Genomic DNA, 23,800 nt, shown 5'->3' with positions numbered 1-23,800 from the left:
TTAAAACATCATATTGATATCTAGTTTTGCTTCCGCTAAAACATTGAAGACATCTTCACGTGACATTTGTTTTTGTGGTTCAAGTATTTTCTTATATGCTTCTTTATATTTATTTGCACATTTGGGACTTTCTGTAGCTTCTTTCAATAGTTTTGATGCATGTAACATTCCTTCAGTTCCTAAAGTTATTTGAGTAGCACAAGTCAAAACAGACAGAGAATGAGTCTCGCTTAAAACTTTTGATTTCCTTTGGATCGTTCGTTCACAAAATTTTGAAGTATTATACTTCTTTTCGTTGCTACAAGTTTCGCTCACTGTAAGCTGATTTAAACAAATGGAACTGTTTAACCAAAACTTATTTTTTTTTGAAAAACTTCATATACCCTGTATGATTTTATCCAACAAGATTTATACTGTGACATAAATAAAGACAGTGATTGGTTTAACACATTTAAATCTTTTGCTTCGCATTCTGTAAGATTTTAAATTTCTTCATTCAAAAAATGAAATTGTTCGTTCATTTTAATAAACCCAGAATCTCTCATAATAACCACAAGTTTACTTCTCTAATACACAAAAAAATATAATGTTATAAAAAACATAATTTGTTAACCAATGATATATTAAAAATAACTAGATGTCTAACTTCCGCGTATTTTTTAAAGCAAAAATCGGCCATTATGGGGGCAAATTTAAAAAATAGTAAATCACGGTTGTTTGGATCAAATAATAATCAAAATTTAATATTCAAAATTTATAAATCATGGTTAATTCTTTTTCTGGTTGCACTGGTTTTTCTGGCTGCAGCTGGTTGCACAAATAGAGCAATGAAAAACGACAACAGAGCATTTCATAAGTTTCCAATTAATATTAGGGAACTCTGTAAAAGGTGGATTGTTGTTATAAAACGTGAAACATTTATTCCTACTGAGCACAGCCGCACATGTAGCGATCACTTTTTACCTTCAGAGAACAGTATACCTGATTTTAATAACAAGCCTAAATTAAAACCATTTTCTATGCCATCTGCTATTATTGATTCAAAACCAAAAGTCAAAAGAAAGTTTAAATATATATCGCCACAAAAAAATAAAAAGAGACTCATTAAAAAAGTTTCAGAAACAGGCAGTCACCATCACATTGATTTCCATTCGGATATAAGTGATAACAATAATGTTGCTGCTAATAGTAACGAAATTTATATTAATAGTGTTATTTTAAAAACAACAGAGAGTATTGATTGCCAGGTGGATATAGATAGTAGCTTTAATATTATCGAAAGTAGTAACAAAATTATTAATGATGATACTATTATTTCTAAAAGTACATTATCGACAAATGCAAGTCCAACTAAAGCAAATTTTAAAGGCAAAAATTAAAATTCTTAAACAAAAGTTGCGACGAAAAGAAAAAAAAATAAATTCATTAAAGGTTATGCTAAAAAATCTAAGCAAAAAAAAAATTGTTTCTGAAGGTGCTGCTAATATTCTTTGTAAAAACTTTAGTGGATTGACTTTTGATATTATAAAAAAATTAGTTTAAAAACAATACCTCACTTCCAAAAGGGCATAGGTATACTGATGAAATCAAAAAGTTTGCATTTTTACTCACCTAAAGCATACAATTTTCTACGGCCTATACTCCATTTACTTGCTTCAAGCTCTCTAGCCAACTGGACTTCCTCTGTAGATTGTGAACCTTGTTTTTTTGAAGATGTTTTAAGTTATATTAGTATAAAAGCAGAGACTGACATTAATTATAAAGGTTGTGCATTAATTATAGATGCAATGGCAATCAAAACATCAATTCTAAACGATAAAAAGACAGGTCGATTCATTGGATTTACAGATTATGGAAAAGATATTGTTGCAATTGAACGAGATACACCAGCTACAGAAGCATTGGTATTTATGCTGGTAGGATTACGAGGTCATTGGAAAACACCTATTGGCTATATACTGTGTTGTAAAATAACAGCTGAAAACCTTTCATGTCTTATTAAAAAAGCATTAACAGTTTCCTCTGATAAAAAAATTAATGTACGTAGCATTACATTTGATGGTGTAAATGTTAACTTTAATTCCGTTGCATCACTAGGATGTACATTTGGGAAAAGACAAGAAAAAGTTTATGGAAGATTTACTTTTGAAGGCTATAATCACTACTTGTATGTAATCCCTGACCCAAGTCATATGCTAAAATTAGCTAGAAATGCATTATGTGATTTAGAGGTACTTAAGGATTGTGATGGAAAATACATTAAATAGAGTTATATAAAAGCTTTTTATGAAATACAGGAAGAAGAAGGATTAAAATTTGCAAATAAAATCTCAATAAAACATATTTATTTCCAGCTTCACAAAATGAATGTTAAGTTTGCTGCACAAACACTTAGTAGTTCAGTTGCAGATGCAATTGAATTTCTGATGTTTTCCAAACATCCAAATTTCAAGCATGCTGAAGGAACTATAAATTTTATAAGGGTCATTGACAAATTATTTGATATGCTGAACTCTAAAAATCTTTTTTCAAAATCGTATAAGAAAGCTCTTTTTTTGAATGATTATCCTTATTGGAATGCAACTTTTGATCAAATAATAAACTACTTATCAAAGTTGACAGATGCTAATGGTACTCCATTATTAAGACATAGGAGAAAAACCTTTGTATTAGGGTTAATTGTGGCTGCAAAAAGTCTTCAACACTTAGCCTATGAGCTTTTGACTTTAAATGTTCATTCTTTTAAATTTTGCCTAACATACAAATTTTCACAAGATCATCTTGAGTTACTGTTCTCTTGTATTTGTGGAATGAATAGATTTAATAATAATCATCTTGAGTTACTGTTCTCTTGTATTTGTGGAATGAATGGATTTAATAATAATCCAGATGCCCTCTAACTTAAGTCATCTTTAAAAAGAATTCTTTTGCGCATTTCTATTGTAGGCTCAAAGCATGCAAATTGTTTAACATTTGAGGATATTGCAAATGGCTCTATTTCTACATTAAAGTGGAGTAAAAAATACGCAATTTATTCAAATCCTGAAAGAGATTTTTAAACTTTGATATTCATATTGTTACAATTCAAAATTATCTTGATAATACCTCTCTCTATAAGGAAGCAATACTAGGATATATATCTGGATTTATTGTAAGAAGATTATTATCAAAGATAACATGTTTTGTGTGTGCAAACTCACTTTTTTCCCAAAACAATTTTGTGGAACATTCTTATGGAACATCAGTTCTTTCATTGATTAACATAAAAAATAGGGGTGGGCTTATTGCTCTAAGAAATGATGTTATACAAACTATAATAGTATGCGAGAGTGTTTTCAAAATTTATGTCTGCGGTGACAATTTTAAAAAACCAAAAATGAATGTGGAACGAAAGCTTAAACTGAAAATGATTTATGCAGTTAATAAAATTATTAGTGAAAAATATTTTTTTAAAGACCTAAATGAACACAATGCTGAGCATGAAGCTGTAACTGAAGACATGCATTCCACACTGATAAAAATGTTAGCAAATGACTTTTTTAAAATCAGACTGCAAAGATATGGCCAATTATATACAGAAAAAGTTAAAAAAAAATCAATGATTGGTCTACGTCAAATTCAGTTTATATATATATATATATATATATATATATATATATATATATATATATATATATATATATATATATATATATATATATATATATATATATATATATATATATATATATATATATATATATATATCTGTGTGTGTGTGTGAAAATATTATAAATAAAAATATTAAATTAAATTTTAATCACTGTTACTTTTTTTGATTTGTTATTTATATTGAAAGACTCGTATTTCAAAGGAAAGATATTCTTTGTATACCTGAATACCTATGGAGCTTTTTTTGTATTGAAAACCTTACTAGATTATAACATAACATTGAACTAAATTTATTTAAATATTGACGGTAAATCAATTATAGAAAAAAGTAATAATGATTTTTATGATAACAAGAAGTTTTTAACCATAAATAAAATTCTAACATTTCTAGAAGGAACCTCTAAGTTGTGTCACACAGAGCTTAGTTAATAATCAAAACAGTTTTATAAAATGTTTCATTACAATTTTTACCTTGCAGTTAACCTTACATGCATAACATTAATACCTCCTAGCACTACTGCAGAGGGTATTTAATGACTAACAGGTGCATAAAATGTTAATAGATTATAGATTAAAATCCAACTAAATCTAAGATTTGAGTTAAATGTTAAATTTTAAAATCAAAAAAACATGAAATAAGTATGATTTTGAAATGTTTAACAAAAAAAAAGCATATTTTACTTAATTATTAAATTTTAAATCAAAATAACATCAAATTTTTCAGATATCTGTGTATCGATTTTTTATTGATTACTTTAAATTAAACAATCTTAAACTTCGTATTTGTTTTGTTTTGATAAATAGCGTAAAGATTTTGCCCCCCATAATGTCCGATTTTTGCTTTACTTTTTCTTATGCCGATTTACGGCAGTTAGACATCTAGTTATTTTTAATATATCATTTGTCTAAACCGAAATCATATAAAAAGGTTAAAAAGGTTAACATCTCCTACTCCTTTTTTTCAAATAAATTTAGCCTTGTATATTATTTGTGTAATATTTATTCCATTGTTTCTTTTTAGGTAAAACAGTTATCATTAACTGGCAGTAAAAATTCAGCTGATATAATTTAAAATGTTTTGCAAATTATAATAAATATTATAATTTTTTATAATATATAAAAAAATTTAATTTTAACATTTATGTTTGACAGTATGACATTTATCATCTTTTTTATATATGTAAACTGACACTATTTTTTTAATCTTAAAAAAAATGGGAATAAAAATAACTTGTATTGAGAGTACAGAGAGCTATCAATTGAAATCTTCCTGTCGATTATTATTTTGCAAGCTTTTTGTGGAATATTTAATTTCAAAGTTATTTGCAACAAGATGATTTTTTAACTCTAAAGCTTGATTTTAGTGGAATAGAAAATTTTTTTCATTTACATACTTTTCCACTTGAAAAATAATTTTCCACACACATCTAAACTCTGTGCAATCATTAGTAGCACGAATATTTTTGAATGTTCGAAATATTTTAGACAACGTTCTTTTGAAAACTTCACGTTCTGGAAACATTTTATATTAGGGAGTTTTGTCACGTGACATTTTATCGCGGAAAAAAATCGTTAATATATTTTTGAAAAACTTCGTCCAAAAAACGCCAGAAATGATTTTATGTAGGTGTTGAAGAATAAAAATCCACCCATGAAAATAAATAGTATATACGTACATGTAGATGTTATTTTTTTTAGAAAAGGTTGTACTACAATAATTTGTTTGGGGACGACGTTTTGCTTTAGAATTGATAAAGTTATTTAGTTTTAAATCTTTCAGTTTTGTTAAAATACAAGTAAGTTAAAATAATTCTTTCGTCCCCACGTAAAAACAAATTCTGCAACTATTTATTTATTAAGTGAATAAGTTTTTTTTTTTTTTGTAGTCTTATAGGGTGGGTTTTTTGTTTTCTAAGTAAAGATTATTATAATTCCCCCCGTCTTTAGATATTTTTGGTAAATTTGCCGTTTCTTCTTTTACTTGACTAAAGATTTTTGCACACGTTAAATTCAATATTTTATATAGCTGAGATTTTATTATAAATTTTTACTAAAGGTATTCTAAAGTGAGTTTGTTTTGTGTTGCTAATGTGGTTTTTGCTAACCATTTGGTAATTGAATCACAGCAGTTTATCAGTAAGTCTTATTTGTAACTATATATATATATATATATATATATATATATATATATATATATATATATATATATATATATATATATATATATATATATATATAATATATTTATATGTTTATATATTTTTTCGAATTGATGACTGGAAAATCTTTATTTATTTAGATAAAATGATAAATGAAAGTATTTATGATTGGTATTTTGCTTTAAAAGATACATCTTATGATGCAATATATTGTAGATATTGTGTGGATTTTAAAGTTGAACTGTTCTGCTGCAAGAAAGCTTTAACCAAAAAGATAAATAGATTAGTTGACACCATCAGAAAATTAAAGAAACAACGAAAAAATAAAAAATTAGCATTGTTATTAGGTAAAGCCTTTTTTCCACCTGTGGCAAATTTTTCTGATAATACAGTGAATGCATCCGAAATTCTTAAAGAAACAATACTGATAAGCGAAAACAAAATGCTTAAAAAAGAAAATAAAATTTTAAAAAGGAAAATGGAATCTATGATGGATTTACGAATGGATTATTTTACACATCTAAAAGATTTTGAAGATATGTCAAACAATCTAAAAATACTTATTTCAAAAAACTCTCAAATAGAAGCTGAATTAAACTTTATTAAAAAGTGATATTGTGAAAAAGAAGAAAAGCTTAATAATATCAAAAACAAATTAGAGCTATTAAAGTCAAAAAAAGAATCATTTAATGTTAGAAATTTGAATAAAAAAATAAAATATTGTGATACTCAGCTGGAAATAAAAAAGAATAAAATAAATTATTTAAAAAATGAAGAAAAAAAAATAATATTGCAATTAAAAAATAAAATAACAGATATTAATTCAATTCTTGAAAACTCAGACATAAACATTTCTGAATTAAAAAACGAAAAAATAAAGCTGCAAAAAAAAGTGAGTAATTTAAAAGTTATTTTGCAAAATAAAACCAACTATATTATTGACAACAATATGAAAGATGTTATAAGTTTAGAGAAGGAAGTTGTTTCGTTATATAGTAAGACAAACATTTTAAAAGAGGAGAATCTAGAACTTCAAAAATTGGTTTCTTTGCTGGATGATGACGAAGTAATAACATTTGAAGATGGCAGATACAGTGATGACCTTCGAGAAACAATAATGAAACTTCTTTCAATGAACGTGAGTATGAATAGTGTCAACGAAGTCATAAAAGTAGTTTTAAACAAACTAGCCAAAAAGAACATATCTAGACTGCCATCAGCCGCTGTAAAATGTAGGTTAATGCAGGAAGCTTCAATTTTAGGTCAATTTCAAGTTGCGGAAGCAATGCTTGAAAATAATTTGATAAATAAAAACTCTAATATAGGCAATTGTTTGCATGGTGATGGTACTCAGAAATACCATAAGCATTATCAAAACTTTCAAATTACTACAACTAGTGGGAAAACTTTATCTTTTGGTCTGTCAGAAGTGGTTGGCAAAGATGCAGCAACTGTTTTGCATAACTTTACTAATATAGTAGATGACATTTGTGACGTTGTTAGCAACTCAGCTACTGAAAAAGAAATTAATTTTGCTAAACTAACAACATCAATAAAATCAACAATGTCTGATCTTTCTTCGGTTAATCCTCTTTTTAACTCACAGTTAAAACATAGTCTATAGAAATAAACCCTGGTCTGGCAATCTATTGTTTTCCGCTATTGTTACTTTTCTCCACTTAAAAAAATAAAAACATTAGTCACGTGATTAATGTAGATGCAAGAAAATTTTTTAAATGGCGAATTCTGAAGCGACTCAAGAGAATCTTAATTTAGTTAATCTAGATAATTTAGATGAAAATCTCTTAGATAAAATATTTGAAGTGGATATCAATAAAGCATTTGAAAAGGTGTACAATTCTTTCTTGTTATATAAATTTAATCGCAAAGTTTTTCAAAGAAAACAAACATCCAATATAATTGGTGTTAATATATATATATATATATATATATATATATATATATATATATATATATATATATATATATATATATATATATATATATATATATATGTATATATATATATATATATATATGTATATATATATATATATATATATATATATATATATATATATATATATATATATATATATATATATATATATTTACTGATAAAATTACTTTTACTTTCCAGGTGATTTCTTCTGAGGAAATTTCATGTATTACATGTGGACAAATTTAGTCTAAAGGAGGTTTAGAAAGACACATAAATTCAGCACACCCATTGCTTATTAATGCACCAAAGGAGGAAAAATTAGATCATTTAACAACTATTATGTTTTCTGGTATTGTTAAGGAGGTGCAAAATACTTTATTTTATGACACTTGCTATCCAGAAAAGATGAGACAGGCAATTAAAGATTATAATTTTGAATTCCATTATAACCTGTACAATGAAGTAACCAAGTTAACAGCTGAATTCAGATCATCGGGAAATGCTGAGATTTTTTTATCAAAGTTTTATTCAAGCATTGTTCTATCTGCCCATAATTATATTTTAAATTTAGATAAACGTTTAGGTGCTTTACTAGTCCTTCATATTGGAAACCATATTTTGAGTTTTTGTAAAAAACAGCAAAACACTGCTCATGAAGAAAACATAACAAAACCAATAAGTGCACAAGAGCTAGATGGATTGCAGTATTTAGCTGGTTATGTTGTACACAAATTTATAAAAAAAACAAGAAACAATAAATACTATAATTCAAAAATTAATCAGGACACAATGGAAATACTTAAAAAATTTACAACAGATGCATTCATTGATCAAAAATTATTTTTTGTACCCAGAATAGAGGGAGTTTAACTGTTGTAACAAAAGAATGTCAAAATATTTTTATTTTAACTGAAGGTTTGTTTCGGAGAGAAACTAGCCAAAGCAACATTAAAAGAATTGATGTTGCTAAAATGGTTAGCTAATTGATGGAAGACAGAAAAATTATAAGTTTGTATAGTAACATTGTTGAAACATTTGAAAATGAAAACTCTGTTTCTTATAGTGATCTGGCTAATAACAATTTAGAAAATATGCTTAAGCTTTTTCTTCGCATACGCTCATTTTCATTAACTAAAGATATTGTTCAGTTGCACAAAGAGAAGAAAAAAGTAAAATCTTTGCGCAAAACAATCAAAAAAGCATCTCAGAAACTTTGTTTACAAGAATAAAGAGTATTTAACACGCAAAGTAAAGCAAGTTTTATAACAAAAAAAAATGTTTTATGTATTTTTATTAAGAAAATCTCTTTATTTATTATAAATAAATTTATTTAATGTCCAAACACTACCTAAGAAGTCTTATAATAAAAAGTTTGTGTCAATTTAATGTTCTTCAGAATTTTTCATACATGCAAAACAACTTATTTATCTTAACGTTTCTTAAGTGGAGTTTCATCAACAATTGTCCAAGATGGTACGCGTTTTGTTTTATGAGCACCTTTTGTGTTACCAGTAACAGGCACAACTGAGCGCTGCATTCTCAATGTATTTGACTGATAACCAAACTGATGTATGGTAGGATTATCATTTCTTCTTCCTAAACTACGATGTCTTCCAAAATGTTCCTCTAAAACATCTTGATTGAAACGCTCACTAAGAACATAAGGCATTCCAGTATTTAATAAGTATTTTGTTACCTCAATAAGAGAATATGAAGTAATTCTAAGGCCTTCATATGTTTGGGAAGACAAAAACATTCTCTCTCGTTCATCATTTGAGAAGTCACCAACACGTTTAGAAACATTTTCTTTCCAAAGTTTTAAATAATTTAGAAAATTTTCTTTTAACCATGTAAATCGCTCATCGTTAACATTTTTATATGGTTCTAAAAATGGCTTACGCTTTGTTAAACATTCTGAATGGTTTCGTACATTCATACAATCAAAAAATTTATCAGCAAACTTGCACAACTCTGCAGTTTTATGCATATAAGCAGGGTAATAACTTTCAATGACATTAGACACTGTTTCACTTAATACTTGGGTAGCCAATCGAACATTCATTACAGAAAATGGTGTCAAGTTAAAATGATCAGACGTAAGTTTTGGAATAAGTTTTAAACTACGCTCAAGTTCATCGTTATATAGTTTTTTAAAATGATACCAAATAATATCATTTCCATTCCACATATGGCGTGTAAAAGTTCCTCTTAAGCCTAATAAAGAAAAAAATAAAATCATTGTAATTCTTCCAAATGATACTAATGATTCAGTATAAATATTTTAATAAATTTATTTCATTATTTATAATATTTTTTATTTATAATAAATTAATTCATGTATGCATTTATAAAAAAAAGTTTTAAAATATACTAACATAAACATACTTACAAAAAAAATATTAACACAAGGACATATTTACACAAACATTTAAAAAATAGGGAAAATTTTACCTGAATGGTAAAGGCTTTTTCTCAAAGTTTTTATAAGGTGAGGTGCATCAGCAAAAAACCAAATAAATCTATCATTTGCAAATAGATTTATTGTACGATATGTTACTTCATTATCAATCAACCCATCCATCATTTTATGCATTCGATAAAACTTTTGGTTGGTAGATGCCCCATCTGAAACTGCTGCAATGACATAAAGACCACATGTTAACTCAAGAATTGAATGACCAAAAGGTCATCATAAGCTGATTTGATGTAACACCTTTTGTAGCAAAATATGCTAAACTAAATTTTAAATCAGATGCTATGCCTCTTAGATAATAAATAAGAGCATGAGTTGCAAGTACACTTGAATTTGGAAAAGTACTGTAGTTGATATTTGGATCGCAAAGGTCTACATATCCAATAAGTTCATTTGTAAATTTGTCAAAAACTAAGTCCTCTTGAATCTTGATTTCATCAAAAGAAAGACAAACAAATCTCTGGTAACCAATTAGATTAGAAGTTTTATGCAGAAGTTCATCTATGACTGAAGTATTAAAACCCACACAAGGTTTTATGGCATTTTTGTAATCTCTAAGTGTTCTGAGACTTGGAAATTTTAATATTTTGGCAGATCGCAATTCATCGTAAGCAGATGCAGACTTCATTGCTTATGATAAACAAAACCTAATTATCATTGGATGATATCTCATCTTTGAAGTTGGATTAGAAAAAAATTTTTGTTGTTGCTTCCATAACATTTTCATAAATGGGGATACTTCATTATTATCTAATCTCATAATTTCAAATACTTCATCACTAATGTTAGATGACACAGCTATTGATTTTGATACAATTTCATTTTTTATTTTTTCTATTGTTTTTGTTAATTCCTTGCATTCGAGTCTTTTTTCTTTTAAGGCTAATATAATTTTGTTTGGATGAGTGCTTTTTAAAGGAGCATTCTTTTTTGCAGGAACAGTTGAGGTTTTGTTTTTTTGTGCCAACTGTTTGTAAAACTTTTTTTCGAAGTTAGAACATTTGCTACAAATATTATTTTCTGACAATAAAGAACAAAGGATGTCACAATTTTTAGGTCTTAAATAATGCTTGTGGACTGAGAGTCCTGCTTGCAAGCCAGTTGAACTAATTTCAGTTGAAACATAATGACATATAAGTTCACTTGAGGTAATGTTTGTTAATCCAAGGCATACTTTAAAATTCTCTATTTCAGTTATTAAGTCAGAGATAAAGACATTTTTTACACTTCCTAAATATTGTTTTATAAAATAATCGTCACTCTGAAGGACCCAACCAAGGACAACGCAACTATAAACTAAAGATTCATCAACAATGATTTCATAAGTAGGAACTAAGAAAGGCTTTGTAAATTTTTTGAATGATGTTGTTTTCTCATGATGAGTTACCATCCAATTATCTGTTAATTTGAGTTTATTTGCTCTATTTTTAAATTCCAAGAAACTTTTGAAGCATTTTGAGTTTAAAATTTTATCACTTGCCCTGTCTTGTACAATGTGTTGATGTTTACGTCCTGGATGTTGTGATTTCTTGTGAGATTTTTTCGGTAAGTTTTTAGTTGGTATTGCAAGTAGCTTTAAAGTTTTTCTTTTGTTCTCTAAAATGTAAAAAACCAAAGGTTTTGTTAATTGTGGATTTTTTTCTGTATGATAGGTAATGAAGATATTTGTATTAATTTTTAGACTTGTATTAATTGTGACAATTTTTTATTTATTTAAATGCTTACTTGTTAATTCAATATCATCTGTAGAAAAATGTCTTTCGCAAATGTAAATTTTTCCTACAGCTACTCGATCTTTCAACTCTTTATCTGCAACACGATATTTAAACAAAACATTAACTATTTCTTTTCTCCAGTTTGAATGAAATTCATCATTTCTCATCGGAATTTGAAATATGCTAATTCCTTTATATTTACGAGAACAAGAAACTCCGCATCCAGGAAAAGCACAGTTCTTTCCTGGCATAATAATAGAGTTTTTAAAAAACTTTCTTTTGATACCATAAATAAATAGTAGTAAACACAACAAGGTCGAAGGTTTCAAGATTTTATTATAAAATGTAAAAAGTTTTGTTTGTTTTGCATCTGCATTGATCACGTGATGCAAATTTACGGAATTTTAAGTTCAAACAAAGACATTGCCAGACCAGGGTTTAATTCTATAGACTATGGTTAAAAACATAAAGGGAAAAACTTTTGCCTATTGCAATTAGTAACTGGGATTTTCTTTCCTCAAATGTCAAAGACAATATGAAGGACATGAGTAATTTTTTCTGTAAAATTCATTTGCTTGCTAATTTTGCTTCTGTAACTGATAAAGTTTTAAATTCTTTTGAAAAAATTCTGCTTCAAAATGATTTTGAAACTGTTTTTGCTTTTAGTGGTAAAGAATGTGGTGCTGTACGGTTAGTTCGTACTACATGTAAGGCTTTTCATTCAAGGGGTAGTGAGGAAGCTGGTGTTGCATCATGGTTTAATTCTTTTCTTTCCTCTCGTAACGATAAATCTTATTTTGTTCCATTTATTGGAAATCGATTTAATATTTTGTATTACAATGCAGCTGCCCTATACTATCATAAGGATTCTATAACAGAATTTCTTAATGCTTGGCCTAACCCTAATAATTTATTAAAAGCAATTAAGGAAGATATCACAAATCTTGTATTCATTCCTGAAGTCCGTGCATTAGGTATTATTGACAAACTACTTACTGGTCCAATGTGGAGAATTATCGAATCACTTGATAGTATATTATTTTTAAACCCTTACCTACTTCGCTTGAAAGTTAGACTTTCATCTCTTTGTATCGATGCATCTTCTTTATTGTTTGCTAATGGAAAAATTTTTGAGGATACCAATCTTCTTCATCAAGATGTGTTTTACACCAAGCTGTTTGAATGCACTCAAAATGATGAATTTGATTCTTTGACTCTTCAATCACTTGAAATTATTTTCCACTCAATTCTTGTTATTTTGGAACGTTAGTGTGCTGATCAATTACCAGGTGGTAAATATTGGAATCCATCTAATTCTGTTTCTGAAGCTGCTTCTAATGTCCCTGTCACTAATAAAGCATCAGAAAGCGACTTTGCCATTTTGGATTTAATGGTTCGCACAAAACCCAATGCAAATGTTCAAACTATCCAGGCTTTGACAATGTGGTCTCAGAACCAAACATTAGAATGGCTTAATAGTAAATCAGATGAAGAAAGAAAACAATTGCTTGAATATTCAAGAACTAAAGTAACATTAATGAAAAGCAAATATGATGAAAGAAAAGAAGCTCTTAAAAAAGATAAAGCTATGCACCTTCTAGCAAAGCAAGAAGAAAAAAATCGAGAAGAAATTAAACTACAACATAAAAAGGTTGCAGCTTGTAATGATTTGATCAATTTAAATGTAAGGGCATGGATATCATTAGAGGAAGCAGAGAAAACAGTTTCTAATATAGAAGAGCCATTGAAATCAAAAGTACTCCTTGCTCAACTTAATTTTTATCGCATGATCTTATGTGTTGAATGTGACAAAAAACATTTTTGTAAAACAAAAGTAGAAGGAAGCAAAAGAATAAACTTGTCTTCAGAGGAATTATATCAAAATCTTCTTATTGTTATTCAAGCAAATTTAACACCAAACAAACAATCTTTAAGTAATAATATAAGTAATAATTTAAAGCCTCGTACAATACGTGATGCAGCTGTTGAAAACAAAAAAAAAGAATTAATGGTAAAAATTCAGGATGCAAGACTAAACAAACTAATAGAGCAACAAAAAAAGCACTCCTTATCAAAATTTATTAACAATCCATCTGATTTTGTAGGTTTTTCTATACAACATCGTGTTAGAGAAGAAGATGCTCTTAAAGTATCTTGGGAACGTGCGCAAGTGGTTCAAATTGATCAATTAAACGGTAGAAGAACTACATACCTTGTTAAGTATGATAACGAACCTGATGAAGTATGGCCATTTCCTTTATTGATTGATTTGAAAAAGGTGATCTTATTCTTTGTAGCTAGGGTTGCGAGGTAATTTTATTTAATGTAAATTTAGAATTATGTTACAGTATATATTAATCTTATTTCTTTTATTGTTATGTTCCAATAGTTTGTTTTTACTGCATTTGAGTTCAGTGGTTTTTATCTTTACAAATAGTATGAATCATATCTGATATGTTTATCTGTACCAATTTTGTTTATTTGTTGTTGTTTATTTGCAGCTTAACTGCACATTTTTATTATTAAAAAAAAAAAAAAAGCTTATGCAAAAATACTATTACTTTTACATGAACTGCCTATCAAGTAAAGGAAAGAATCCAGAAATGGAGGGCTAACCTTAGGCAACATGACAGCTCACGGATGGAGTGCAAAGTCCTATGGCTTACCTTCTCGTTGGTGCACTTCGTTAAGTAAGCTAGACAATTTTGTCTAATTTATGAACGGAATAGCCAAGGCAAATTATGTATAAAATTGTTTGTTAACAATACACACACAGCCTACTCTGAAGTTTGAATTGAAGTTCGATAATTAAAATATTTTCTCTGAGTTCAAATAATTTGCAACATATAGTCAAATTTGGGTACATTAATAGTGCGATAATTTATTTCAAAGACAAAACGATTTAAAATATCTATTAAAAAGTTTAAGACAAATAGATAGATAAGATAATCCGTATAAGTATTTCCATGTGTCTGTTAATCTATGTAATCTCAATTTCTTAATACAAGAGGGAGGTAATAAAAGTGGATGGGGGGTTTAGTCAAGATTTAATGAACCGGGGGAGGAGAGGGTCAGAATTTACACTGAAAGTTTTATTACTTATCAGTAACTAGTATGTATTTTTTGATTTTTAAAGCTGATTTTCACTGATTTTTTTTTAGTTTTTAGATATAATTTTTTTGTTAAAACAAGTAAAAATTAATAAACGGGAGGGGGTCTTAATAAGCTTAGTGTGGGTGGCAAAGTTTCCCAAAAATAATAAACGCTTCCCCCCCCCCCCCTGTTGAGTTAAGGACTCGAGAGTACACAATCAAATAAAGCCAAACACAATGAAATAGAACAATTCAACGAGTTTTTCATTCATTGTTTTCAAAACTTTTAAAAAGTTAAAAACCCTAACCCCATTAAAAAATATAACATTTTTTATATTATGATAGGTGCTGAAAACAATAAATTAGTCGAATCAGTAGACTGTGTAGTAAGTGGTTAAATCTTTTTTTGAATCTATAACAATACTGAAATTATTAACAAGTCTTTGACTAATTTCTTTTTTTGTTTGTGTAAAAATAAATCTTAGATTTATTTTTATTTTGTACGTATTTTGACGTTTTCGGCGTGTTTTATTTGGGTCCACGTTGTTCAATTGATAATTTGTTAAAGAAAAATAAAATTAATTTAAGTTAATATTTATCATCAAAGTTTTGTTACGCTCAACGTATTATAAATTAAAACATTTGAAAATTTATTTTGTGTAAAAAAGGTTAAAAACATATTCAAACATATTATACAGTTATTTGACTACTTCATGGTACGTCTGCGTTAACCCCCCAAAAAATTCTACTTATGAATTGTTCAAATAATTTAGATTTACAATTTATTTTCTAATAAAATTTTATTATAAGTTAGTTTACGCAACTTTTTACGCAAAAAAAAAAAAAGATAAAAAAGTTTTTTTTTTCGGTGCCAAAAATTGAACGAGATACTTTAAGAAAATATTTCATAAAAAGTCTATGAATTGAAAATATTAAAACACGTATATCCTTGGAACTAAATAAGCTACAGAGGTGGTTGAAACCATTTTGAAAAGGAAATATATTAAGGAATATAATGCATTTAATATAAAAAATATTTACATTTGCTATAAATATTGCCTAAACTCCCTATTTATATTCAAGACATTTAAAATAATGAAACATATACCTTATCAAAGTTGTGAATATGAGACGTATTCAAAACAAACTCACACTAAATATGAGCAAGAGTAAATATATTAAACACTCTACAAAGTCTTAATAATGTAACAAAGAACTGTTCTTTTATTGATAACATAAATGAATTAGTAGAGGTTTTAACTTTTCTTGAACTATTCCAGTAGGAGAGTTTAGCTGCAAGTAGATATTTATTATAAATGGTTTAAGTAGACTGGTCACATGTTTTAACATTATTATTATTTGAAGCATCTAAAGCTAAGGAACCATAATGATGGCCCAAAGTACTATTAATTTCAACTTTAATTTGACTACTTCCAGTAAAATCATTTTCTGTATTTGGCTTGCATTAAGACGGAGTATTACTTTTTATTTGAAAATCAACATCTTCCGATATCTTTTTCTTTGGTATTACAACGACATCGCGAATGGTTGGGTTTTGCTTTTCCTTTTGTTAATAGAGTTAACCTGATATTGTGTAAGATTTGTTTTTAATGGATTGGGATGGTCTTTAGAGGACCTTTGCTTTCGAAAGAATGTAACTAGAAAATATATGGGCAATTCCACGGCGGAAAATGAAAAAGTAGTAAATTTTTATTCTCTTTTTCGTCAACTTTTAGCAAATGAATACTGCTGTGGACACAAAAGCTTATTTAAAATATACTTTTAGTTACCGTAAGTTAACAAAGACATGATAAAAATTTGTTTTTTCTAAAATTTAGGCAAAAATCTTGAGTTTTTTTAATAATATATGCGAAAGAATATTAAATGTTTTGTTTTTACATTTAAAGTTTTAAATAACGATGCTTAGTTAAGGCACATTTTAATTTTAAATTTGTGTAACGTAAGTTAAAACTGTAAGCATTCACTAAAGTTTTGAATTACGTCATTAAGTAATTCTTATTTCGTCGCGTTGGTTCGGAGAATGTAAAAGAAAATTTTTTTAGTTTTGTTTTAAAGTTTATTGAAATTATTTATATTATTTCTTTTTTATTTGTATATGTCTTCTTATTTTAGTTGACATAAATACACATATTAAATAAAAATAAGAGTTATATAAATATTTGTATTTAGACATTAAAAAAGAAAAAAGATTTATTTGCTATTCTCCTAATATAAAAAAAATCAGTTAGAATCTTATTTATTTTTGTTTTAGTAAAAGAAATCGTTTGTAAATGTAATTATGGTCATCCATAAAGCGCGTTACCTTATCTTTGTTAATTCTTAAGCCCTTCCCTCCTGTCACAAACGATCACATATACCTGAACCGCTCTCCATCCTTAACTGTGATGGAAGTTTTTTCGTCAAAAATATTTTAAAAGATTAAAATGTAAATATTTTCAGCATTTTAAAAATTCAGCCTAATGAAAGTAAAGTAATACATGTAAACATAAGGAGTGTAAGTAAAAACTTCGAAAAACCAAAGATTTTCTTATTTAACCTTTGAGTTTGCAGTACAAGCCTGGTCGCCGCGCAAAGTCCGACATCACTATACTTGAGCAAATCATTGAGTCCAACATCGAGCAACAAAAACAATATCATATATTAAACACCTGTCCTATGAAAATCGACTCCAGCAGCTTGGTCTAACAACACTTGAAGAATGCCGTAAAAGAGCAGACCTAATCGAGCAATTTAAAATCATGCGTCAACTCAAACTAGTCAGTTTTTTCGTCTCGCAAAAACTTTCAAACAGTAAAGCCAAGTATATTTTGAGAGAGGATGATTAAAAACTTGAACGCCAGCTTGTACGAAATTGTGAAAAACGAAATAACATTTTTTTAAATAGAGTTGTTGTCCAATGAAATACGCTTTCAAAAGCATCAGTGAACGCTCAATCAATCAGTGGTTTTAAAAACAGTATAACAAAGAAAATTTTAGAAACACAATTGCTAATTTGTCTGTAGCTTCTATGTATTTTTTTCGTCAGCATAGAGGGGCCTGGTATTGCACCTCTTCATCAAACTATAAACAGATTTATTGTGTTTGGTTTTTTTTTTTTTGATAACAGAATAATAATAATTAAGTAAAAAGAAAAAACTATAACTTATTATATGGTGCATTCCATAGAAACTTTAAAAAATCGTGATTTAAAAAATCTTTCTTTGACTGTTTATGCCTATGGATTATTATAATATGTACTTTAGATGTTTTAAAATTAATATAAATATAAATTCAAAAGTTAGCTATGAGACACCTTTACGCTGCCAACATTATTGCCAATGTTATCGACGTTAAAACATTGTTATTGACGTAACGCAACTTTAAATAACAATTAATTACATTGCCACAGAATTTTTATTTTTTTATAATTTGAAAACTGTACTTTCAAACATAAGATTTACTTTTGAAAAATTAAATTACCATGCCGTGAGGTTTATTTTTTAATTGTTTAATAATCAAGTCGTTATATCTAAAGTATAAAAAAAGTAATTTTGTTTTTATCATATAGTAAGTGACCAAAATAAAAGTCTGCGAAATGGAGGAAACAGAATCTAGAGGAAAATAAAACTCTAATGCAGGTTATTTAAAAACTTATAGACAAAGATTAAAAATTTCGAAAATAAGAAAAACAAAAAATAGCGAAAAGCAAAAGAAATATAAAGAGAAGAAAAGAACTGCTACGCGATCAACAAATAAGACAAGTCCTTTTTCTTGTTCTCATGTCAAAGTTAAGTTAATGAAAAAAGTAAAAAATGCCTTAGTTGGATCTCCAAAACAAAATGCTTCCATTTTGAAAACATTATTAGAAAATCAACTGTTTCAGTTAGATCGCAGCAACTGTAAAAGTGTTTCAGTATAAAATCAGTGTATCACTATAAAATTAGCGCAAAGTTTTTATCTAAGCGATGATATAACTACAACACCACCAAACATATCAGACTATGTTGAAGCTTGTGAAGGCAAAATGAAAAAATTAGTTTTGAACATTTTATCTACCCTATAAAGGAAGTTTATGGAATGTTTAAAAAACAGAATTCAAGTACTTTTATTGGATTAACAAACTTTTTTTACTTAAGACAATGTAATGTTTTTTCAATCACCAAAGTTCCACATAAAGTTTGTGTTTGCGCTATTCATGAAAATATGCGTTTTAAATTAGTAACTTTAAAAAAGTCACATCCCATATTTGATTATTTGTTGACAGACAATGACGCGCACTTTAACTTCACATGTGAGAATCCGCTTATTGAGTGTTTCATGAAGCTGTTGTAGGAGTTGATTTTGCAGAAACTTTTAAATGTATCACTTAAAACAAACCACAAAGTGCTTATTACGGCTAGACTTCATTTTCAATATTAACCTCAGTTTTATAGCATCGGTGTTATTTGCAGTCACTTGCAATTACATCGGACCATCAAAAACATTCAATAGAAACCGTGATTATTTTTTTGATGTCATTATGGAGAAGCTGCCAGAAACAGTCCAATAAGTTACATTTTGGAGTCATAATGCAACATCTCGGTTCAAAAATAAGTAAATAAACAAGTCTTTAAAAATGTTAAAAAAACGACACAAGATGACAATTAAATAAACTTTTTTTGCACCCATGCATCCTCCAATTCCGTCAACAAATCCGTTGTTGACGGAATTGGAGGATTTGTTAAAAGATTTGTAACATCCAGAATTTTGGCTCAAAATATCAAAGTAACAACAACATCCCAATTTGCAAAGGCAGTAGAAAATATGGATTTCAAGGTTTAAGCGCCTTTTCATTTTGGCGCCCACAGGCTACGCCCCAAGGTTTACTGGAATTATATAATATATTTAATATACCAATTTTATCAAGAATAAATGTTATTGAAAAATAAAATAAAATTTGACTAAGCTAGTATGTTTTAAATCAACTATGATTCTCTGAGTTAGAGCGTTACGTCAGTAACGTTATGTCAGTAATTAATGAACTTCAGTATAATATCTTCTGCAAAGGGAATTAATACATCTATATAGCTTATATGTACATAAAATCATCTACATAAATGAGTCTTTAATTGAAAGTAATTTTTAAGTATTTTTTCTTTTAACTTTCAGAAAAACTTGAAGTCAAATGTTAATATTAAGAAAAAATAGCAGATCGCAGCGTTAGGTCAGTAACGAACATATATTTTTCTACTTGAAGATAAATACGAATAGTCTGAAAATTTTATATGTACACTAATGTTATCCATATATATAAATTTTGACTTTTATTACGATATATAATTGGAAAGTATTTAAATTAGGTATGAAAATTGCAAACGTTACATCAGTAACTATGGAATGCATATTTAAAGACACAATATAAATAACAAAACATACACTTTAATAAAATTCTTGACTTGCTATGCCTTTCAAAACCCATCTTCCCATTTTACAATACCCAGGGCCTTCGAGAGCGCTAACAGCGCGCGGGTCAGATATGGTGAGTGGCGCCCTTGTTTCAACCAAGAAAATACAAAATTTAAAGTTTTGTGAGCGAAGGAAATATTTAATTCTGATACAACACGTTGTATTTCTGCTTTACTATCAACTTTCTGGATTGAGAAACGGTTCATTATTTAAAACTGACATGTGAATCAAAACATTAGTTTTAAAACTAATAAACAAAAATTCAATCAACAAAAACTTCAAGAAAGTCAATTAAGGCGCTTAAAAATGAAGTTTTTGAGCTTTTCTGGCCGTCCAAATATCAATGGCATTGTTGTAGCTCACCTTTTCAGCAAAATCTTCTTCAATCAAAATAAGCAAGTATCAGCGACGTAATCTTAACCCATGGTCAAACAGAGAAAGGTTTTTACAATTTTTAGTTTACTAGACGATTGTTCTCCCTCAGCAACTGACTCAGGAATGGTGTTGAAAATCCGGAGCATGATGCAAATTTATGCTAAAAGGTATTCAAGCTTCTTTTCAAAGATTAGATTGAGTAGCTGCATTGGATTTCCTTGCTTAGAAATTGTTTTGAGGGCATTGTAAAAACGGCGAACTTCTTTAATGTGATTCACTTTGTTCTTCTCGGATGAAAACTTATTTTAAACTTTTATTTTAAACATTTTATAATTTTTTTTTTTTTTTTTTTTTTTTGTAGTTGTTTTAGGTGCTCCCAGAAGTTCTTACGGTCTTATCACAGAGCACCGCGGGAGAGCATTTAACAAGAAGTTCACGCCTTCTTCCGTGCCAATGTCGCTTATATGGCTAGAGCTGGCATTGAACCTCGGACCTCTGGGTTCTGAGCCAGAACTCTAACCACTGCGCCACGGCTGCTCATAAATTATTTTAAACTTTTTATAAAAGATTATAATTATTTAACCAGACGAATGAAAACATCCAATCATCCTGCTTGTCTCAAATCTTGAACCAAATCACTGGATCAGACTATCAACATTAAAAACGTTCACTTTGAATTCCATTGTTTGGCTGTCGTGGAAATGGACTGTGTTTGATGCCTCATCGTGAAAAAGCTTTAGTTTGCCCTTTCGTTTAGTATTGATTTCAGTTAAGAATCCTAGCGGTCCAGCAAAAGTTACAGCCTCTTGGAAAAATTGCAACCAAGAGCCCCAATTTGTCTAAGATTTCCAGTAGCTGTCCAATCAAACGTAGCTAATCAGGTACCCGGTTCAGACTCGGGGACCCGGCAAATCTGCTGTTTTACCGGGTACCCGCTATCGGCTATTTGTTACAGTACCCGGCACCGGGTATCTTCTTTTTTATCTTAAATTAATTTTTCTTTTAGTTTCTACCAATAAACTTCAACCGATAAACTTCTTGATATAATTCTAAGAGCGTTATGTAGTCGATATTACAAAGTTCTATTAACTTAAAACAATCTCACTTAAAATATTTTTTAATATATTTTTGCAAAAAAAGTTATACGGATACAAAAACTTTAACGCTAAATAAAATAATTTGAGAATACGAATAAAATGAATGGGGTAAAATATATTTAATAGCTTCTTTTTATTCTGTTATAACACAAGATAAATTTTCTTCTTTCGAATGCTGATAGCGCTTTTCATTTGTATCAAGCACAAATCATAAAAGTAGAGATATAAGGTAAATATTTTACATATTTTTTATATTTTAATTTCGAGCGTATTATTAAACAAGTTATAGTTTTATATAAAAAAATCGAAAACGTATGATATCAAACGTACTTTAATTATCGTTATAGAAATTTTATTTGAAAGAAAAATTATGAATAAAAAAAGTATAGCGTGGAAGTTTTTTTATACAAGCACGACTCCTCATATGAGCAAGTGCAAACTATGTGACAGTTTAGTTACGAGAGGAGGAAATTCTTTGAAGTCTTATGGAACTACAGCAATAGTAAAACATTTGCGTTTAAAGCATTCCAAAGAGTTTGAACTCGCGGGGAAAAAAAAGATTCAATCATTTCCGTCTATTTCTGAAACCTCAGTTGCTTCTTCCACCAATACAGCACAAAGTAACATTATTCAGGCTTTTAACAAAAAAAAAACTATGGAATATTGATGACCACAGATCTATTCGAATCCATAAAATAATAGGAAAACTTATCACATTGGATATTCAGCCATTTTCTATTGTTGAAGATACTGGATTTAATGAACTGATTAAAAATGCTTACCCCAATTACAAATTACCATGTAGAACATTTTTCAGCCAAAACGTAATTCCTAGCATGTATGATGAACTGTTTGAAGATATAAAAATAAAAATCTCCGCGGCAAACTATTTCAAACTAAGTATAGTTATTAAAAAACTGTTGCACAACTTTTGAAAAAATTTAAACCCCTACAACTCAGGCCTCTTACCCTGCGTTGCGGGGTTTTGCTAAATGGTAGTTCCGCCACATAACTTTTGGTTAGTTAGTCTAAAAAGCGTATTTTCAATGAATAGTTCATTGCTATTGATTTCACAAGTTTTTATTCCAACTTTTAAAAAAATGGACGCGGTGCCGGGTACCCGCAATCGGATCCGGTTTTTCAGCCGGCTACCCGGAAGCATATTTTGAAACCCTATACAGCTCAGAATAGGCAGAAAAATGAGCAATCTGATTCGCTGATTTTGAAAGAGAGGCAAGTGCGATTTTGTTGAAAAATATTATTAAAATCAAAATAAACAGATTTTTGAAAAAAATTACAAAGTAATGATATACTAAGTTTATCAATACAAGTCATGTGTTACTATCAACACAGGAAGTTCATTTTATTTTAGTACTCTTCAGAGTATTTAAAATGTATCAAAATCTATTTGTGCAAGAGAATTTTTACTTGTAAAAATTTCAATAAAGTTTATCTTGGTGATGAAGATTTTATCTATTGTTAATTTTAAGAAACGAAAAAAAAATGTGTTGAAGTAAATTAGAAAAAATCTACAAATGTGTTTCTCTTAAAATATGCTCTTGACCTTAAAGCATTCTCAAATACATAGTTTATATAAGTATGTTGTACGAGACTAATAGTGATGCACTTTTGCATACAAAGTTTATATGCAGTTTTACGTGACTGATTTATATGTTTACTATAAAGAGTTGAAAATTAGAGTTTTTTAAAAAAGAAAATTTGTACTAATTGTAAAACTAGCTTAACTAGTTTTGTATGTATAAACTCTTGAAATATTTCACTTAAATTTGCATGTGTGCAATTTTGCAAGATTTCTTAATGTGTTTCTCATCAAATATAATGTCCGTGTTC

At 28.3% G+C, this 23,800-nt stretch overlaps 2 protein-coding genes across 2 annotated transcripts in view; one reads left to right on the top strand and one right to left on the bottom strand.

Annotated features, from left to right (window-relative positions):
* The window catches only part of LOC136076723 (usherin-like), a 765,758-nt gene that overhangs the window by 353,366 nt on the left and 388,592 nt on the right, over positions 1 to 23,800 (top strand). The gene's annotated exons all lie outside the window — the stretch shown is intronic.
* LOC136076375 (uncharacterized) lies at positions 10,220 to 12,216 on the bottom strand. Its single transcript, XM_065789814.1, has 2 exons — positions 11,951 to 12,216; positions 10,220 to 11,821 (listed from the first exon to the last, which is right to left on the bottom strand). The coding sequence occupies exons 1-2, from the start codon at positions 12,189 to 12,191 to the stop codon at positions 10,857 to 10,859; spliced, it is 1,206 nt and encodes a 401-aa protein (XP_065645886.1). The 5' UTR covers positions 12,192 to 12,216; the 3' UTR covers positions 10,220 to 10,856.

The sequence above is a fragment of the Hydra vulgaris genome, chromosome 02, assembly GCF_038396675.1.
Source record: "Hydra vulgaris chromosome 02, alternate assembly HydraT2T_AEP".
Taxonomy (NCBI): Eukaryota; Metazoa; Cnidaria; class Hydrozoa; order Anthoathecata; family Hydridae; genus Hydra; species Hydra vulgaris.
Note: the sequence above shows the minus strand (reverse complement) of the source record. Positions and strands in the feature narration are given on the sequence as shown.

Bases quoted from the DNA above. Each gene is read 5' to 3' on its own strand.
- LOC136076375 (XM_065789814.1), bottom strand. From the start codon at position 12,191: ATGCCAGGAAAGAACTGTGCTTTTCCTGGATGCGGAGTTTCTTGTTCT. The intron at 11,822-11,950 runs GTAAGCATTTAA...TTTACATTTTAG, and splicing joins AGATGATATTGAATTAACAA to AGAACAAAAGAAAAACTTTA.